The sequence below is a fragment of the Sus scrofa genome, chromosome 4 (genome assembly GCF_000003025.6).
Source record: "Sus scrofa isolate TJ Tabasco breed Duroc chromosome 4, Sscrofa11.1, whole genome shotgun sequence".
Classification (NCBI taxonomy): domain Eukaryota; kingdom Metazoa; phylum Chordata; class Mammalia; order Artiodactyla; family Suidae; genus Sus; species Sus scrofa.
In genome coordinates, this window is record NC_010446.5 from 78,537,525 (window position 1) to 78,557,982 (window position 20,458).

Here is a 20,458-nt window from a genome sequence, read left to right on the forward strand (position 1 = left end):
GTAGGATCCGAGCCCCGTCTGCAACCTGCACCACAGCTCACAGCAACACTGGATCCTTAACCCACTGAGCAAGGCCAGGGATCGAATCGCAACCTCATGGTTCCTAGTCAGATTGTTAACCACTGCAAATTAGAATTTTTAATCTTGTATTATGTATGGCAACTCAAACAATCGTATTCCCCAAATTGGGGAATTTGTTACATCAGCTCTGATTGTAATGTTTTGCCTTGTAACTGAGAACCTGTTATGTACTACCACAATGTTTCCTTTAAAGTTGTCTACTTACTACATATAGCAAGAATTGTGTTCATTGTTCGTCAATTCATACACCATTTTAACACTTTTAAAATCATTTTTAAAAGAAACACTGTAATAGCCTCCATCTTGAAAACACTGGTCCAAATTTTCTCTTTTTTTTTTTTTTGGTAGCTTTATTGGGATATCAGACATATAAAATTGTGCATTTCAGGTGTATGACTTGATGTTTTGATATATGTATACATTGTACAATCAAGCTAATTAGCATATTGTCCACTCTATCACTACCGTGTGTGTGTGTGGGGGGGGGGGAGAATATTTACTATTATCCTCTCTGCAAATCTCAGGTATACGATGCTAAGACCTACCATCAACCCTGTGTTAATCTTGCATAACTGAAAGATTGTGCTCATTTGAATTGTGTTATTTGTATTTTTCATACTGAGTTGTGTAAGTTCCCTATATATTTAGGAAATTAATAACTCATTATTGGATATAGAGTTTGCAAATGATTTTTCCCCTTCTGTAGAATGCCTTTTTATTTTCCTGATTATTTTCTTTGCTGAGCAAAGCCTTTTAGTTTGATGCAGTCCCACTTGTTTGTTTTGGCTTTTGTTGCCCATGATTTTGGTGTCATATCCAAAATATTATTGCCAAGAGCAATGTTGGGAAGGTATTTTTCCTATGTTCTCTTCTGGGAGTTTTATGGCTTCAGTTAGTATATTTAAGTGTTTAATCCATTTTGAGTTGACTTTTATGTATAATGTGAGATTGTGGTCCAATTTCATTCTTTTGCACGGATATCCAGTTTTCCCAGCATCACTTGTTAGGGACCATGCTTTCATTGTGTATCCTTGAAATCCTTGCCAATGATCAGATGACCATAAATGTGTGCTGTTTTGTTCCCTTGGGCTATGTGTCTATTTTTATACCTGTACCATACTGTTTTGATTACTATAGCTTTGTAATATAATTTGAAATTAGGAATTGTGATACTTCCAGCTTTTTTCTTCTTACTCAAGATTCCTTTAGCTATTCTGGCTCTTTTGCAGTTCTATATGAATTTAGGATTTTTTTCTAATTCTGTAAAACACATAGATATTGCATTGACTCTGTAGATCACTTTGGATAATGTGGATATTTTAACTGTTTATTCTTCCATTTCATGAACAGAGGATATCTTTTCATTTATCTGTGACTCTGAAAATTTCCTTCATCAATGTTTTATAAACTTCAGTGAACACATTTTTCACCTCTTTGTTTATGTTAATTCCTATGTAATTTTTTCTTTTTGTTGCTATTGGGAATGGGATTGTTTTCTTAATTTCCCTTTCAGATAGCTCATTGTGAATGTATAGTGATAAACTGACTTTCACATGTCAATTTTGTACACTACAACTTTGTTAAATTTGTTTCTTGGTTCTAACAATGTTGTGCATGTGGAGACTTGAAGTTTCTTCTATATATACATTCATGTTATCAAGTAAAAACAGAAATAATTTTACTTATTTCTTTCCAATTTGGGTGCCTTTTATTTCCTTTTCTTGCCTGATTGCTCTGACTACCACTTTCAGTACTATGTTAAATAGTAGTGACATGAGTGGGTATCTTTGCCTTGTTCCAGATCTTAGAAGAAACACTTTCCATTTTTCCCTATAGATTATGATGTTAATTGTTGGTTTTACAAACATGGCTTTATTATGTTGAGGAATGTTCTTTCTGTAACTATTTTGTTGGAGTTTTCATCATGAAAGGATAATGAGTTTTATGAAATGCTTTTCTGTATTTATTGAAAAGATCTTTTAACAAATCTTTTATTCTGTTAATATTGTATATCACATTGATTCATTTTTGTATGTTGAACCACACATCTCTCAGGTATAAATTGCACTTTGGATGCATTATATAATCCTTTTAATATACTTTTGAATTTGACTGGCTAGTGTTTTACCAAGGATTTTTGCATCAGTGTTCCTGAGGGATGTTGGCCTGTAGTTTTCCGTTCTTTTTTTTTTTTTTTTTTTTGTCTTTTTGCCATTTCTTGGGCCGTACCCACAGCATATGGAGGTTCCCAGGCTAGGGGTCTAATTGGAGCTGTAGCCGCCAGCCTACGCTACAGCTAGAGCAATGCCTGATACAAGCCGCGTCTGAGACCTACACCACAGCTCACAGCAACGCCAGATCCTTAAACCACTGAGCAAGGCCAGGGAAGGAACTGCAACCTCATCATTCCTAGTCAGATTTGTTAACCACTGAGCCACAACAGGAACTACGAGTTTTCTGTTCTTATGCTGTCCTTGTCTGGATTTGGAACCAGGGTGATGCTAACTTCACAAAATCATTTTGGGAGTGTTTTCTCTTCTATATTTTAGAAAGGTTTAAGAAAGTTTGGTGTTAATTCTTCTTTGAATTTTTTAAAAGAATTCACCTTTGCAGCCTTTTGGTCCTGGGCTCTTCTTTGTTGGAACGTTTTGATTACTGTTCGTCGCCCTTGTTTGTTATTGCTCTATTCACACTTGCTATTTCTTCTTGATTCAGTATTCATAGTTTGTATGTCTCTATGAATTTATCAGTTTCTTCCAAGTATCCAATTTGTTGGTGTACAATTGTTCATACTAGTCCCCTATCCTTTTTATTTGTGTTATCCATTTTAATGTTGGCTTTTTTTGTTTTCTGTCTTATTTATTCGAGTATCTCTTTTTTCTTTAAGAGTTTTTAAATTATATTTTTCTTTCCAAAAAACACAACTCTTCGTTTTCCTGATTTTTTCTATTGTTTGTGTATTCTCTAGTTTATTTATTGATTCTTTAATCTTTATTGTTGCCTTCCTTCTGCTAATTTTTAGGATAGTTTTTGTTTGTTTGTTTTTTGCTTTTTTTTTTTTTAGTAACATAGCAACTTCCCTCTTAATAGTGTTTTTGCTGCTGTCATCCCTTCATTTTGCTACAACTTCCATAGAACTCTACCCATTAGGCATCACGTCCAAGTCCTGTGTTTATATTACACTGGAGTCACAGGAGGCACACCCACTGAAGGAAGCTGGATGAGGGTATAAGGAGCATCTCTTTTCTGGTCTGCTAACTTCTTGTGAATTTGAATCTCACAATAAAAGAGTTTTAGTCATAACTGTATTAAACGTGTAGTTTTGGTTTTATAGTAATAAAGTGACTGAGAGGATATACTGCTGTCTTACCATTAGCCTAAAAATAAGGATCTTTTGGTCAAAAATCCCTAAAAGTGTTTTCTTACCCAAAGTGTCACTCATGCTGTGCAAACCAGCAACATTCGGAAAAACAGAAATGCTGACTATAGCAACATCTACCACTGTGGGCATGTGGCAATCAAGAGACTTTGATTTTTCATTACAATCAACATTTCAATGGCCATTTCAAAGGCAATTTTCCGCAAGCGTGCCACCTTGAAGGAAAAATGCCAATGTTTTTTCAATTTGTGTTCTTTTCACATTAGAAGACACAGAACATAAGCTTAAGTAATAGACTTAGGAAGTAATACCATCTCCCATTTTGTAGGTTATGTTTATAGTTTTTGAGGCTTGTAGTTTGCTATCCTATCTGTGAAACTGTGGCCTAATCCAAAATACACATTTTTAGTTTCAGCTCTTATATTTAGATCGAAGATAAGTTTTGTCTTAATTTTTTAATGGTTTCATACAAGGTTTCAGAATCACTCTTTTGTATGAAGCCATCAGTTGTACTATATCCATTGATCTGCCTTGGTAGCCTTGTCCAAAATCGATTGACAATCATGTGAGGGATTTTGGGGGATGGTCAATTTGATCTCATCAAGCTACGTCTGCCCTTACGACAGAGTAATCAATACACTATCTTGATTTCCATAGATTTGTAGTAACTTTTGAAATCAAAAAGTGTGAGTTCTCCAACTTAGTTTTTTTCTATTTTGGCTGTTCTGAACTGCTTGCATTCATGTAGTTTTAGGATTAGCTTGTCAATTTCCACAATAAAAGCAGCTGGCATTCTGAAAGGGTTTTATTGAATCAGTTACTCAGTTGAGGGAGAAACTGCCCCTTTCACAATATTGTTCTCTGATTAGTGAATATAGCATGTCTCCCCTTTATGCAAATCTTCTTAGCTTCTTAGAACAATGTCCTATTGTTTTCAGTATACAAATTTTGCCCTTCTTTCATTAGGTATTTTCTTATTTTATTCATTTAGATGCTATTGTAAATAGAACTGTTTTCTTAATTTTACTTGGGAATTGTTTAGTGCTAGTATCTATAAATGTAAATGATAATTATACGTTGATTTTTATGTACAACGATGTTGCTAAAGCCATTTATTAGTTAAAGTAGTATTTCAGAGGTAGATTCTTAATTATTGCAATACGTAAGATCATAGCGAGTGTGAACCAATATAGTTTTATTTCCTTTTTCGGCCCAGGTGTCCTGTCTGCACATCTTAGTGAGTACTGAGCAGACCTGGTGAAAGCAGGCAGCCCTGTCTCGTTCTCAAAACCATATGCTCTTACTGTTGAGCCACTGACTCTTTAGAAAGTTCTTCCCCGACAGACAGCAGATCTTCATTACCCACAGATTCTATACCCATAGATGCTAACACGTATTTGTAATTCCAAGATCAGTACCCAAGGAGCATTCACAGGATGTGTGTGTGTGCAAAACAGTGTGCAATTTCAGGTCCTCAGCAAGCACTTTCCGGGGGGGTGCTCAAACGAGGCGAGGGGCTTACTTCCTGTTCCAGCTCTCACGCTGTAAGGCACACATGAAAAGGGCGCCTTTTGCAGTCTATTCGGTATTGGTGATTTTACTGTTTAAAATCCTCCCCCTCCACAAAGCATAGTTCTGAGGTATTGTTCATTGTTCCTAATGGCAAAGACACTGAGCTCACAGAGCAAAGACGTTGTGTTTGAGAAAGTACGTGTGGACACGAGTCATGGTGCCTTGGCTGTGAGTTCAAGGTCAACGAGTCAACAATTACATTAAATAAGTCTTCTTTAAGCAAAAACACACATATGGCACAGTTATGTATGAATTAGTTGGTAGGATGCTGTGGCCAGAGGCTTATCAGAACCAATTGCTGTATTTCCCAGTGCGTCCGCATTTGTTGATTTAAATGTTGTAATGAATTGATAGAACAAGACTGTTACAAATAACTAACGTAGAATCAACTAACATAGAGCTTACATGAGAACAGAAAGTCCATAGTAAAAATACTCGCTAACTGAGACCAACACTTTACCGAGGGAGTTCGGCAGGGTCGGAGTGGGCAGAGCAGAGTCAGTAACCTGCCTGAATCTGCAGCCCCCTGGAATTCTCTGTCCTGAGTGTGGCTTTTGGCTCAGAGCTCAGCTCTTTGAAGCTGGGAAACAGAGAAGAGGGATCTGCTCCCATCTATGGGTATAGAAGAGCAGCAAACTGCCAGCAGCATCTCGACAACCTGAGGCTGAGATTTCCACTGGGGCAGACAACGTCTGGCCTGGGATTCAAAAGAAAGTCTTGGAAAGCTAGATAATAATTGGAAACTTTGGGAAAGCTCTGACATAGTCCCCAGGGGTCTAAGAGGAGCCGCGCAGGTTCAAAGTCGTGTGCAAGCTCAGGAAAGACAATGTAAGGCAGGGATGCATGTTCTCTGGAGCAAGTTCTGGCATGCTCACGAGCAGACACGTGAGGAAGGGGCCGTCTTGTTAGGGGATGAGACCTCTGGTCTGAACCAGATGGGGGCTGTGAGCTGTGTGCGCATGCATGCACGCCCTCGGGGGGTGGGGGGGTCAGGGTGAGTGGGTGGGGTCGGTCCCTCGAAGCCTTTGCAGTCAGGGCAATACCCCCCTGGCTTTAACCAGTACAGGAATGTTACAGAATTATGGCCATTTTAACCCACAGGGAAAATTTATATTTGGGTTTTCATTTCCATAGAGTTGACTTTTCACCTTGGTATTCCTTACATATTATTTCATCCACACTGAAATGATATCTTTACAACTCATTCTTTTTTTTTTTTTTTGTCTTTTACAAAAAAAAAAAAAACATGGGGCCAAACCATGGCATATGGAAGTTCCCAGGCTAAGTGTCAAATTAGAGCTATAGCTGCCAGCCTACGCCACAGCCACAGCAACTCGGATCTGAGCTGCTTATGCAACCTCCACCACAGCTCGGGGCAATGCCGGATCCTTAACCCACTGAGCAAGGCCAGCGATCAAACCTATGTCCTCATGGATACTGCTAGGGCTTGTTACCCCTTAGCCACAATGGGAACTTCCTACATAGTTCATTCTAAACCCAAGACTGTTATTGGGAATTTCATAGTGGGTTAAGGAAAACATTCAGATTTTGAATACTTACACATATATATATTGATAAAAATCAAAGTAGTGAATCTTTCTGATGAGGTAAAAACAACTGAAAATTTGCATGTAGCAAAGGAAAAAATCATTCATTTATTCATTTTATTTAACACATGATAACATGGGGAAACATGAATCAATTTAAAAATATTTTTCTTTAGGGATTTATATATCCAAAGTGGGAATAAATAATGATAGAGTCAGAATACTTCAAATTATTTTAAATTATAATTTAGAATGTGAAAGCACCAAGAAAGTGACTATTTTAGTCCCCAGTGTATTGTTTTAGTGTGACACAAATGCAGTTTATAGGGAATTAAAACTAAGAAATGCAACTTGCTGTGTGTAATTTAAGGTAATGCACTTCATTGAAAATCTACCATTAAAATTGTAAAGTGGGAGTTCCTGTCGTGGCTCAGCGGTTAATGAACCCGACTAGCATCCAAGAGGTTGAGGGTTCAATCCTTGGCCTCGCTCAGTGGGTTAAGGATCCCGCCTTGCCGTGAGCTGTGGTGTAGGTCGCAGATCTGGCTCGGATCTGGTGTTGCTGTGGCTCTGGCATAGGCCAGCAGCTACAACTCAGATTGGACCCCTAGCCTGGGAACCTCCATATGCCACGGGAGTGGCCCTAAAAAGACAAAAAGAGAAATAAATAAAATAAAATAGTAAAGTGAATTTATTCTTTTGGTTTTGAGGGACATTCCAAGGAAAACAGAGACTGTTTTTGCACTTTTGACTCTCCTCAATTTTCTCCCCTCTGCGTCTTAATGGCCTTAATGCAGTTGGAGGTGGCTTATGTGATGAATTTGGGTTTACCTTTGCTTCAATCTGTTTAGTATCTGGATTCTGAAACAAAAATTTGATTTTGCTCTTGCCGTCATCGGAAGAACCTTTAAGCTGAGAAAACTTATACCTCCAAAGTACAGCCTAGAGGGAAGAGAAATGCAGATAAGTCAGTGCAATGCACATTTGTATTTGAAACAAGAAATCATTCTTTTAACTGGAAAAGCTAATCATATTACTTTAGAACTATATTCTCATATTCAAAAGTAAATGAAAATATATTTATCAAAGGCTATAATTCAGAATTCAATATATCTTTTAATTTCCAGAAATAACTTTGGTTGCCATGAAATAATTATTTCAAATATATATGCATAAATCAGTTTGAGTATTTGTTTGACACTATCATGAAAAAAAAAAAAAAACACTTCACTTAGAGCAAAATCCATGCCAGTAAATCACCCAACACACCTATTTTCCATTTCTTGGTTTTTCATCAGTAGGAGTGATAATAATTGATAATATTGTGGAACTTCCTCTTGAAGCTCAAACTCATGACCTGAGTCTTGGTCAAGATGAAAGATCAGCCTGAGTAAACAGTCAGTCTTTCATCTTGACCAAGACACAGGTCATGAGATGCAGAAGTCTCTCACAGGACCAGCCCGAGGGTCTGCAGAACCTCAGTCTAGAAGCACATGAGGCTAAAAGCCGTCTTCCGGGATTGCTGTTCAGCTAAAACCTCAGCATTGGATGTGCTACTTGTTCATCCTGGGAGGCCAATCAGCCCTCAGGGTCTGTACCCGGCAACCATGTTAAGAACAGTGATGCTGACAGAGAATACTGATATTGTTGAAACAGTATCATTTCTGCTGCTATTGGTGAGGACCAGCGTGGGCTCCCTGCGGTGTGAGCTGTGAGGTGCGTGGAGAGTGGGGGCGTCAGTGTTCTGAGGACCAGGGGCTGGTGCTGTTACGGGAGCAGGTACCTGCCCCCCCGAGCTTTCCAGTCAGGGCAGAAAGTGAGCCACGGTTAGTAATCTGTTCTCTGCAGACTTTGTGGGGAAGCGAGTCTTTGAGTCTGCATGATGCTTAGAAAAATATGCAAATTTTTGTCTTCGTTTTTTGCTTCTGGGAGCGTTTGTAGACAGTGGTACTTTGAGATGAGATTAGGAGGATTATAAAGACCGGAAACCCCTCCTTCCCAACGACTCGCTTTTGGTGCCCTCTTCTCCACAGAGAGACCTAAATTTGACTTCCAGGAAATTGTTAGTTTCCCTTACATGGTGCATATGTCCCAGAGGGTAAAAGGGCAACGTGATGAAATGCAAACACACGCTGATGTTAGAGCTGTATGTACTCAAATGTACCCCACCCTTTATACCCTGTTCATCAGCTACATGACTTCGGGCAGGATTCTGAATTTATTGGAGCCTGAGGACATTCTACTGTAAATTGGAAGTAATAATACTTGACCATCCTGCTTTAAAGCATCACTGTGAAAATGGATGGGATGAAATGCTCATGAAATTGCTTTGTACATCGCAGGGTTTTTTTCCTATGAGTTCAAAGTATTAGTTCAGTAGCGTTTTTCCACTAGAACAGAATATGGCAAATTTTGAGAAAAGGAGGCCCCTGAACAGGAATAATTGTGATGCTTCTGGGAGACGGTGGGAGCGACAACAATGTCTACCAGGAGGCTCAGTGCCTCTGCCCCAGGCTGCCATCAACAGAGGAAATGGGCTTGTCTTGGTGCTGTTCCTTCCACAGCCCTACTGCGGTGAATGTGGCACAGGGCACGCAAACCCTGGTCCTACTGCTGCTGATGGGATAACCGTGCAGGGCAGCCTGGGTTCCCCGCCTGGGAGCAGCCCTAGAGAGTGTGGGCCTCTTCCCCGACCAGTCTTCCTCTTCCCGCACAGGTAATGGTCCATCCAACAGCCTAGTTCTCCACCTGGGATATGGCTCTATGGAATTCGATCAAGGGCGGTGTGTGCCAGGAACCATCCCCCAGGCAAAGGTGAGACCTCGGATGTGGACTGTGTGATAGTCAGCTGGCCACAGTGGCCCCTCACTGGTAGTAGATGGAACAGCCTTCATTGCAGTGACCACAATCTGCCGGATCCTGTAACTTTGGAGGTTCTGATTGGAATTAAGAACCTGCATGGGGTTTATGTTAAAGCGTAGAATCACAATAGAGATCTTCCTGGGTTCTGGAGTAAAGCTGTCCCAACTGTAGCGAATCCAAGCATCAAATTACAGGCACCTCTGGGCTCCCTCACCAGCCCCACAGGGATATGCAAGATCACAGGTGGCCAGAGGCGCACTTTGTGTTTGGATTTTGCCCACCCTGATGAGTCGGAAGATGGGAGAGGTTTACTAAAAAAAAAAAAAAAAATTGCAAGATGTATTTGATTCACTTGGAATCAGACAAAAGCAGAACCAGAGGGCCAAGCAAGCTGCCCATGTCCCAAATAATCACCACTCTTGGACCTGGACTACTCCATCTACTGGCATATAGTTGTCCATCAAGGTTCCAATTAGAAAATCAGTTCACTTTAACTTTTTTTCAGTCAATTTGTGGACTCAAAGTAAAGCTTTAGACATTTCATCATGTCGAAATTGAAACATCTCTGTTACTGTGAATGTTATTGTCAGGTCAGCTGAAAACCTCAGCATTTGTTTGGCAACGATACTATGAATTTGCACTGTTGGTAGACAGAGTGTTTCAGTAAAATCAGTATTTTCCAAAATCAGGAAACGTATGTAGCCAAAGTGTACTTGAACTGATTTGGGTGAATATAGCATCCGTAACTGCATCTCAGCAAGCCGTGGTACTCCACTAACAATTATGTTCCCCAAATAACTACTTTGCCTGTCAAAACCTAAATAATCAGTAAAAATGTTGTTCAATTTTTGAAAGATGCCTACATATATATTTTATGGACAGTAGTCTTTTAAAAATAACAGAACACTTTAACATGTCCATTAGCATCATGAAACTAATTTATCATCAAATAATTATTCGTTATCACATTTTGGACATGGTCACTCCACTTATGCACCACAAAGGGATCTGATATTCAGCCAGAACTAAGGGAACCTCTGCTTAAAGGGAAAGGTGAGAACGTGTCTCCTATGCTCATGTCTTCTCTGGAAGAGACCTGACCTTCTTACTCAGTGATCGGTGGCCACAGATGCCCCGTCCTTTCAGTTGGTACCTGTTTGTGGTTATCCTGCTATATCCGGGATGTGTCCTACAGACCCAGTAACCCACCCCACTTCTGACAGCAAATGTGAGAAACCTCGACCATTCAAAGTGTGCGACAAATGCTAAATGCAAACAATGCCACAGAATAAAGGCCTTTGGCAGGGCAGATATGAAAACAGGACCCTGTTCTACAAAGCACTTAGCATGCTCTTTCCATGTTCTCTTGGATATTCTACACTTTTGGAAAAAAGCAAAGACTCTTCATGCTCTGTCTTAACAGACCTGATCCCTGGGCTTGAAAATTCTCACCCCACCTCATTTCACAGCTGTCCCGTTCTTGCCATGCTGGTCCTGCTAGAAATGCCACTGCCTCAGAGATGCTTCCCCATCACACTTCATGGGCCTTCTCTTTCTCGTTCCCTCGCTCATTTCCATCACAGACCTGACTGCAATCTGCAATTGCACAGCTCCAACTCTCTCCACTCTAAAGAAAGCTTCAAGCCAGCAGGTGGTCGGTCTGACCAGCTTGTCATTGCAGCCCTGGCCCTTGACAGAGTATCTGGTACAGAGTAGACACATGGCCAACCTCACTTTTGTGACAGAAATCTCCTGAGACAGAGTCAATGTTAAGAAGATATGTCCCTTCTCTTCTTTTGCATCATGTAGCGTCAAGTTACTGGGGGTGAGTGACGGGGGTGGGGTGGGGGTGGGGAAAACATACAGACATGCGCACTTATAGGAAATGTTCATCCTTAGAGTGGACATGGTGTCAACAAACACCAGTAGCACCTCCTGGACTTTGCAAGCACAGTGGTCATTGCCTTCTCTACATAACTTTAATCAGGGGATCTTGGCTTTGGATTGGAAAATTCCTGCCACCAACAGTAACCTTTATTGGTTGAAATTGATGGAGATCAAGCTGAAAAGGAGGGGAAAAAAAGAAAAAAAGATAATGAACTAAAAAACTAAGCAGTGTATGAAAATGTTTCTGACTATTTTTGAAGTCTGGAACTTGACCCAAAGCCTTCATAATAAATGATCACAAACCAGATTTTCATTCCCTTAAGTATTTCCATAAATGACTGCTTCTGCTTGCTTCTGGGAGAAAGGCAGGCAAAATTGGTCAAATACATCCAGTGAAGTTTATTAGCTCAATGAAGTCTGAGGATATTTTCAGAAAAATTTTGAGACTCATTTAACTTTTATGTAGCTAGCTTTTGCCATCCAAGGACTATATTTCAAGAAAAGATAAAAACTGCTCTGTAAAATAAAATATTTAATGAATTTTAGTAATAACAGGGCCAAAATAATTTAATTAAAATTTAATTTTTTTTTTTAAATGGCCGTACCTGCAGCATATGGAGGTCCTGGGCCAGGTATCGAATCCGAGCCACAGTTGTGACCTGTGCTGCAGTTGCAGCAACAACAGATCCTTAACCCACTATGCTGGACCAGGGATGGAGCCCACGGCTCTGCAGGGACCTGAGCCACTGTGGTCATTCTTAACCCACTGTGTCATAGCAGGAACCTCACTATTTGCTATTCTTAATGTCATTTTATTCTGAGAAACTTCACATGCTGTGTGCATAATAAACACTAGCAAGAAAAGCTGGTTTCGCTGGTATAATTTTCCTGGATCCTTAGGGTTTTGTTTTTGTTTTGTTTATTGTTGTTGCTTTTTTCTGGCAACCCAATAAAATTCAGCCACACTTATAATTCATATTATCAATTCTCTATAGCAATCAGCTCTTTTCTAGTGATTTCTTTTTAACATATGCACACACATTTGCCAGCTCAGTGGATAGTAACAGCTCTAGAGAGAAAGTGAAATGAGTTTACTGGGATTCTACACATAAGTCAATCTGTCTGTACAATGTAATAAGCCACCGCGATTTTATTTTCCTCCAGGTTGTCTGAAGGCTGCTCCACTGACAGAGATTAAGCACTTTATTAAATAACTTCTAAATTAATACATGAGTATCTGCACATTTTATTTCTGAGGCAGCACTCGTCTTCACTTTTACTAATTTGATCGCTAAAATTCAGTTATGAGCTTTATTACTATGAGTCAATCATTTTTCTTTTTTCCCTAAGTATAATAACACAATCCTCCAATTCAAAGCAACATATATTTCTAGAAACTGACTCAAATGTAAAAGGCATGACTTGGACACCACTGTGTCATTAAATTGGAAACTGTTACTGAACTACCCAGGGAGGCTCAATCTTTCTGTGCTGAATTGGGCTGGTTTAGTTACAAAGCGGGTGCAGATGAACGTCTGAGTCACTCAAGGTGAGTGAGGGCACCTGTGTGTGCAGGGCCTGAGCGTCTGCGTAGGATGGAGCCAGTGTGGGGCCCAGCTGGAGCCCACATTCTGTGCACCCAGTGAACATGGAACTATTTCCCATCTCGGTCACCTGGTGACACCTGCCTGCCACAGACTGGTGTGTGTTAGAGACTAGGACGTGTGGTGGGCGAGCAGCCGTCCTGAACTGTGTGGTGAGGGGACTGCGCCGGGGCTGTAAGCCCTCAATGTGCTGCCTTCATAGCATCTGAGTCCCAGGCTGTAAGCTCACAATATGTCTCCTTCACAGCATCCAAGACCCGGGCTGGAAGCCCACAATACGCCTCCTTTGAGGCATCCGAGCCCCAAGCCCCATCTGTAGCTCACAATATGCCTCCTTTATGGCATCTGAGCCTTGGGCTGTAGCCCAGAACATGTCTCCTTCAAGGCATCCAAGGCCCTGGCTGTAAGCTCACACTATGCCTCCACAGCATCTGAGTCTTGGGCTGTAGCCCACAATATGCCTCCTTGACAGCATCTGAGCCCCGGCTGTAAGCCCACAACATGCCTCCTTCGTGATATCAGAGCCCCAAGCAGTAAGCTCACAATATGCCTCCTTCATGACATCTGAGCCCTGGACTATAGCCCAGAACATGCCTCCTTCAAGGCACCCAAGCCCCTGGCTGTAAGCTCACACTATGCCTCCTTCATGGCATCTGAGCCTGAGGCTGTAGTCCACAATATGGGATGGTGTTTCTCCTCCCTTTTCCGCAAGACTCTGGAGCTAGCAGAGCAGATCCAAACCCTGGAGGCTGGAGGCACCATCCCACCAGCAGACTCTGGGCTGAGCCAGGTCCAGACTCACCACCCAAATCCCACAGAAGTGTGAGGAGTTCGCATACCACTGTCAGCCAGTGAGAGGCTGTCCCTGTGTGTACCCAGCCATGTTGTGGTCCAGCTAAATGATGCTCCTGCCATCTGGGGCCTCCAGCTTCCCTGCGAGCAAGCTCCCTCACATGGCCCTGCTCCCCGACCCCCCGCGGGCTGGACCCCCACCCACACCTGCTTGGTTTGCTCCCCGAGATTAGAGGTTCTCAGGTACAATGTGGTATCCCCCACGTCCTGGGTCCCCTCCCTCACGCCCTATGCTCCATGCCACCCTGACCTCCCAGGAAACCTCAGATGACTCCTCAATGTCCATGTCCCCAGCAGGTGCCCTGAGAACAGGGCCTCTGTGAATGGACAGATCCACAGGACAGGAAGGAAAGACAAATGCGTTGATTGATTGGTCAGGAATCCAGGAAACAAATGCTGGCCCCTCTGGCATCTAGGGAGGGCTGTGGGGCAGGGAGGGCTGGTACTGGGGGTGGCTATCTGAGCCACTCGCATTATCGTGTGTGAACTGTTCAAGGGGTGAAGGAAGGGAGGCTGCAGCGGCTGCACGGTTGGCAAGGGCCCTGCAGATGTGCAGGGTGGAGCACAGAGCAGTGCATGGATGCATCTGGGGCTTCGAACTAGAAAGGCAACTGGGTGGACTCCACATTAGATAATGGGACACGGTTTGTCGTTGAGACAAGATCCTTTAATGGATGGATTGGCTGGAAATCATGTGGAAGGACTTCAGAATTTACACCTTGTATTTAATTGTTCCCTGTGGGGTTTTTCTTTTCAATTAGCTACCTTATTTATTTTGGAATAATGCTGCAAGTAGGCGCACAGATGTTATTATTCACATTTATTATGTGAGAATTTCAGAGGTTAATACATTGGATTAAATTTTTCATGAAACCAAACTAATGACTGAAAGAAAGACAATCTAAAGTATAGTAAGAAGAGTGTTAAGGCAGATGTCCTTAATAATTAAAAAAATCCAGAAAAAAATGTTTCAAAAGCCACAGAAAGGAAATAGAATTAAAAATGTTAAAGGATGAATAATTTTTAAAGAAAATAGTACAAAATAGAAGTATGGTAAAACATATACTAGCTAATGAATTTTTGACTCTTAGATTTTGTTCTTTCTATACCTCGAATTATAAATATAGGCATAAAGTACGTGTTAGTTTTCACATTATTTTATAATGCCTCTGTATTACAAGGAACAAATTTTAAAAATCTAGGAAACTTTTATTTTATTACATCTAGCTAATATGCTGGCATGAAAACTTGGGTTAATTCTTCTCTTTCAAACGTTTGATTTAGGGCTATTTTTGAAATGCTTGAGGGTTAAAAAAATTTGCGTGATGGATTGTTTCCCTAAATGCCAGAGTTTGTTTTTCAATAAATGCAATGTTCTTCATTCTCCTCAAAGCAAAGAAGAAATAATTTATCTAAAGAAGAACATAAAAATTCCATCAAATTGCTGTCTTTGCCCTTGTTTGAGGGCTGAAAGTTACACAAAGAAGAAAAATGACCAAAAGATACTGTAGAAGAGAACAATGCTGACAGTGACTACTGTCATAACCACATTATAGCATATATATATATTTATTTAAGACTGCAGCTCATGTAAGAGTTGTATCAAGAAAATATTCATTCTCACATTCTCGTATTTTCCTTTTGGATTTTTAACAACTAAGAGTTGAAAATGTACTGAATAAAAAACATAAATAAAAAATGAAGGTCTAACTCTATTTTCAGAGGTTTAAGTTATGGAATTTATATTTTATTCCATTGTTGGAACCATATAAATGGATTTTAGAAAAAGTTGAACTGTGTTTGTGTACTTGAAGGTCATATGTCTTTGGGAAACACAGTAGATCAAAAATCCTCAAAGTCAGTACCCAAGCCACATCAAAGACTCAAAAATAGAAAGTATGAATATGAGTCATGTTAATTTCTTTTCAAATTTTACCTTGAAATACCACAGAAATTACTGTCTACTTAAAGCCATAACAGATTATGCAGATTAAGATATTTTATCAATCACTAATCTAAATATGCTAACAATTAATTTAATTCTGAAGCACAATTATTTGGGAACAGAAGTCCACTAATTTTTTAGAAAAAAATCTGGGAAGCAAGAAGGTAGTGATTTCAGTGAGGGTGACACTCTCACGGCACAAAATACACATTCCTAAAATGCAGATCACATGAACACGTGTGGGTTTTACAAATTTCCCTCAGGTAAAGTTTGCAACTTTTATTCACTGAAAGTAAGGAGGACAAGAAGAAAACATAAAATTATGATAAAAGTTTCTAACAATGACAGGGCTCATTCTTAAAAATGTTGTTTTTTACTTCATATTATCTCCATAGGCTTTTTAGCAAATCACGATTTCAAAGATATTTTTAATATGTTATGTGGCTCTTAGACATCCTGAAGTCAAGAAGCCTTTTAAGTATTCTATCCTAGTATTTCTCAAATTCAATTCTTAAATAATTTAAAAAAACCATCAGATAAGAACACTTTGGGGGAACCAGGAGCTCCAGAGTTTCTATCAGGGAAAGAGTCATAGTAATATGAGCAACACAGGTTTATGAGCCGATATCTAACACTGTAGGTGACAGTCACATGGATGGATTTTACAGTGACAGCCCCTGGAGCCCTCGAAGTCAGCATCCCCCTGCCCCCAACTGCCACCTCCCTTGAGCTGCAGCATGAGGACTGAAGGGGGGATGCAGCTAAGGCAGGGGTCTGATACCTTCATCCTCACTGTAACCATTAGAGCTCAGGTGTTACCTGTTTTAACGGATAAAAAGAACCTCTTTTTTTTTTTTTAATTTCAAGGTTAAAAAATAGTTTGAAAGTTATTCTTTGAAATTATAGAGGGGAAACAGGAGTGCCCTTTAATTCATTCTTGCCTCTACCCAATCACCGTGGCCTGCACACGTCAGCTAGAGCCATCCATCTCTCCACGGGAGAAGTCAGAGACGGAGCTCAAAGGAGCCTGGACTGTGATGACCACCTGGCCCAGCTTTTCCTCCAACCCTGTATCTACATCCCTCTCCTCACGCCTCATCTTTCAATTCCGAGCATATACTGTAGGACCTTCACCCTCAGTCTGTGACAACGTGCTCACCCCATCTCTCAGCGTGAGGAACGGATGGGGTAGTGATGCCCCAGTGGGACAGATGTCGAGAATCCAGACCTGGGATCTGCCCCGTTTCTCTCAGCATCTCTTTGCTGTCCTACTAGTTTTGTGCTGTGAAACACACACCTGATCAGTTCCTTCCTATGTCTCAAACCTTCAAGGGTATTATTCTTCGGACCAATTTCCAACACCTTAACGGGAGTTCTTCCATAATCTGGGTCTCAGTTGCCCACATACTTGATCTCTCATCTCCTCTGACCTCAGATTCAAGGTCTGTCCTCATTGGCAGGCATTTGGGTAATCCTGCCATTGGCGTCTCACTTTCCTGAGTATCAACGTCTGACATAAATATCATCCCTCATGCCTCTCCAAAGACAGGAAGTATTCAATAAATATCTGTTTATCATGTTACTGCTGAGGTGTCTATTAATAGATATAATTACTTAATGCAGATATGCAGGTTTAAAGGAATAAGGGCCGCAGAATCTATACTTTTTGTTATGGAAACTATATTGGCACTGCAACATCACACAGTGACACATGAGGAGAGCACCTTTCTCCAGCTCTGAGAAGGCTCATTTTCCTAAGAACAGGAAGACCGAGAACAAGCTGAGCTGTACATGGCAGTAAGTCCTCTGAAGGAATCACCCCAGCAACACAGGGGGAGATGGGAGGACACAGCCTCCACTATGCTGTTGACCCAAACTGATGCTATGGATGCAATGCCAGCTACCTGCCTTGTCCTCACTGTGAAACTCAGGGAAATGGTTTCTCTGGGGAGTAATAAGGACTAAGAAATAGCTTACATCCCAGACAAGTCACCATTCCATCTAGAGCAATCCCAAATCACGCTGACTCTCACTACCTACCGTAAGAGTCTTATCCGGTCTTTTAGTCTACTTTTTGCACTATCATTTATTTTATTTTTAAAAATTTCTTGTAAGAAATGAAAAGTATGGTTGCTCTTCAATATTAATGAATAATACCCACCCCCCCATTGATGTATTAACAGGGCAGTCCCTGTTTTCTGTGGAGCTCAGTTACCTACTTAGAACAGCACCTCTGCTTTTCCTGGAATCTACTTTCTCATAAGACCATGGGTTTGCTCCTGTATCACTTCAAGGCTGGTGGGTCTGATGGAGACACAGTGCATGTGGACAAGGTGTAACAGCTAAATCGTAGGAGCAGTATTGCTATCATGGCACTTAAAAATCTGCTGGACATAGATTCTTAAGGATACTTTCCATATGCATATCAAGGAGAGAAAATAACTGTTATTTAATTATTGTGATAAAATATTGTATATTACCATATCCTTTTTAAAAAATACCTTCTTCAGGCCAGTCTATGGAGCGGGGTAACCTTCTCACAGTGAGGTCAGCTCAGGGGTTTCCGCAGACTCTGTTTAAGCCTATTGTCCGAAGATGATATTAAAAGCCCTCCCCTTCACTCTCTGACTGTTGCAATGATTGCGATCTTAATTATAATGGAGATTGATTCTTTCCCTCCTTCCAGTTCTCAGGTCGCCCTGAAGTTAGGAGCTTCCAGTGAGTCAGAAACTGGAGGTGGAGCCCTTAACGTCCCTGACGGCCCATGGTTGCTGCCGGATGTCCACCTTGGACTGACTAAATCTCATTTCCTCCTAAACGCTTTGCCCTAGGGTATCCTAACAACGTGCTAGGTCCCCTGACGAATCACTCCCCAGCTCGGCCAGGCAGGGCGACATGGAGCTGTGGCAGGACATCCTCACCCAGAGATCTTCCCTTACCACACAGGATCCAGGACAGGACCCTGGCACGGACTGGGATCAGACATCAGCCTTAAAGGGAAACTCCAAACAGACTCAGAAACTCAGAAATGTGTTCAGATGAATGTTGTTTCCTTCTCATTTACTAGTGTGAGATCCTTTCACCTAACATGGTAGAGTTAGGCGACCATTCTGGCAATGAGATTTCAATGATATTTTATTTATTTTATTTTATTTTATTTTATTTTATTTTTTATTTTTTTTTGTCTTTTTGCCATTTCTTGGGCTGCTCTTGCGGCACATGGAGGTTCCCAGGCTAGGGGTCCAATTGGTGCTGTAGCCACCAGCCTACGCCAGAGCTACAGCAACGCGGGATCCGAGCCGTGTCTGCGACCTACACCACAGCTCACGGCAACGCCGGATCTTCAACCCACTGAGCAAGGGCAGGGATCGAACCCGCAACCTCATGGTTCCTAGTCGGATTCGTTAACCACTGCGCCACCACGGGAACTCCTCAATGATATTTTAAAAGTAAAATCAGACTTTAACATTTTTTCTAATCCATTTAACTCATGTTTAAAGTTTTTTTTACATTGATTTAATGCTGCTAATTAATCATTAAATTAGTAAATTTATTAAATTAATTTAATACTCACAAGCCTATCCTCATTTGAATGAGTATTTTATTCAAAAGAAAGCTTTCGTCATAGGATAGGTGTGCAACAGTCTCAGGTGAGGCTCATTAAAAGAGCCACTGGCACCTTTTGGGATCACCTGATTTCCCAGTGTCAAATATAAAGAACCATTGGCCACCCTTAGACAATATGAGACTTTGTGTGACAATCTCTATTGCACTGTCAAGAAGAACTGCAGGATCTCCAAACACCAACGCACATCCAACTTGGCGGGAACAGCTGGGACACCTGTCCCTCCCATGATGTAAACACTTGCACCCAGTAACTCTGTCCTTCTGAAACATTTTCTTTTCTTTTTTTTAGGCATATGGAAGTTCCCAGGCTAGGGGTTGAATTGGAGGTGTAGCCTCTAGCCTACCCCACAGCCACAGCAATGCGGGATCCAAGCCACATCTGCGACCTACACCACAGCTCATGACAATGCCAGATCCTTAACCCACTGAGCAAGGCCCAGGATGGAACCCCTGTCCTCATGGATACTAGCTGGGTTCCTTACCACTGAGCCATGATGGGAACTCCTGTTCTCACACACTTTCATTTGCATTTGCTTTTGAAAATCCTGTGCCAGGCTTACTTCCTAGGTGGAGAATAAGCTTCCTGGTAAGGGATGACTCACTCCTCCTCAAAAAAGTCAATTTACATCTCAGGTCATGCTTTGATAAGGAGGAAGTTGCCTCGATCTAAGGAACTGATGTCCTCATGTGGGGCTGTGGGGCAGCGGGGAGGGAGTCTTCCATGGGGACCAGAGCCCTGAGTCAGGACCTGCAGCCGTGTCTCCCACCCGGGAAGGAGATTAAGGGGGGGTAGGGGTCAGGGGAGTGCTAGGACTTCTTAGCTACGACTGGCCCTTCACCATCCCACGTTCATCACTCCTAGAGATGGAAAGGGCTCCCAACCAGACAGTATAGACCTTACTAAGTCAAGAGCTCACAAGGGTTACGCTCCATAGCCTGAGACCCCAAACCCCAAACCCCTCCATCCTGTAGTTCTAACCTACCACCTATGAGACTAAAAAGTGTGTTTCTCATTTTGATATTGGAGATGTTGACCCAGAAAAATAATAAAGGAACACTGTGGTTTAAAAAATTGTTTTGAGAGAAGAAAATCTCCCTTCAT

The 20,458-nt window shown here is 41.3% G+C and overlaps 1 protein-coding gene across 1 annotated transcript in view; it reads right to left on the reverse strand.

The window, feature by feature from the left end:
• Positions 1 to 20,458, reverse strand: part of SNTG1 (syntrophin gamma 1) — a 454,631-nt gene that overhangs the window by 10,039 nt on the left and 424,134 nt on the right. The window contains exon 18 of the mRNA XM_021089413.1: positions 7,411 to 7,521. Within this exon, the coding sequence (XP_020945072.1) occupies positions 7,411 to 7,521 (111 nt within the window). The remainder of the gene's footprint in view (positions 1 to 7,410; positions 7,522 to 20,458) is intronic.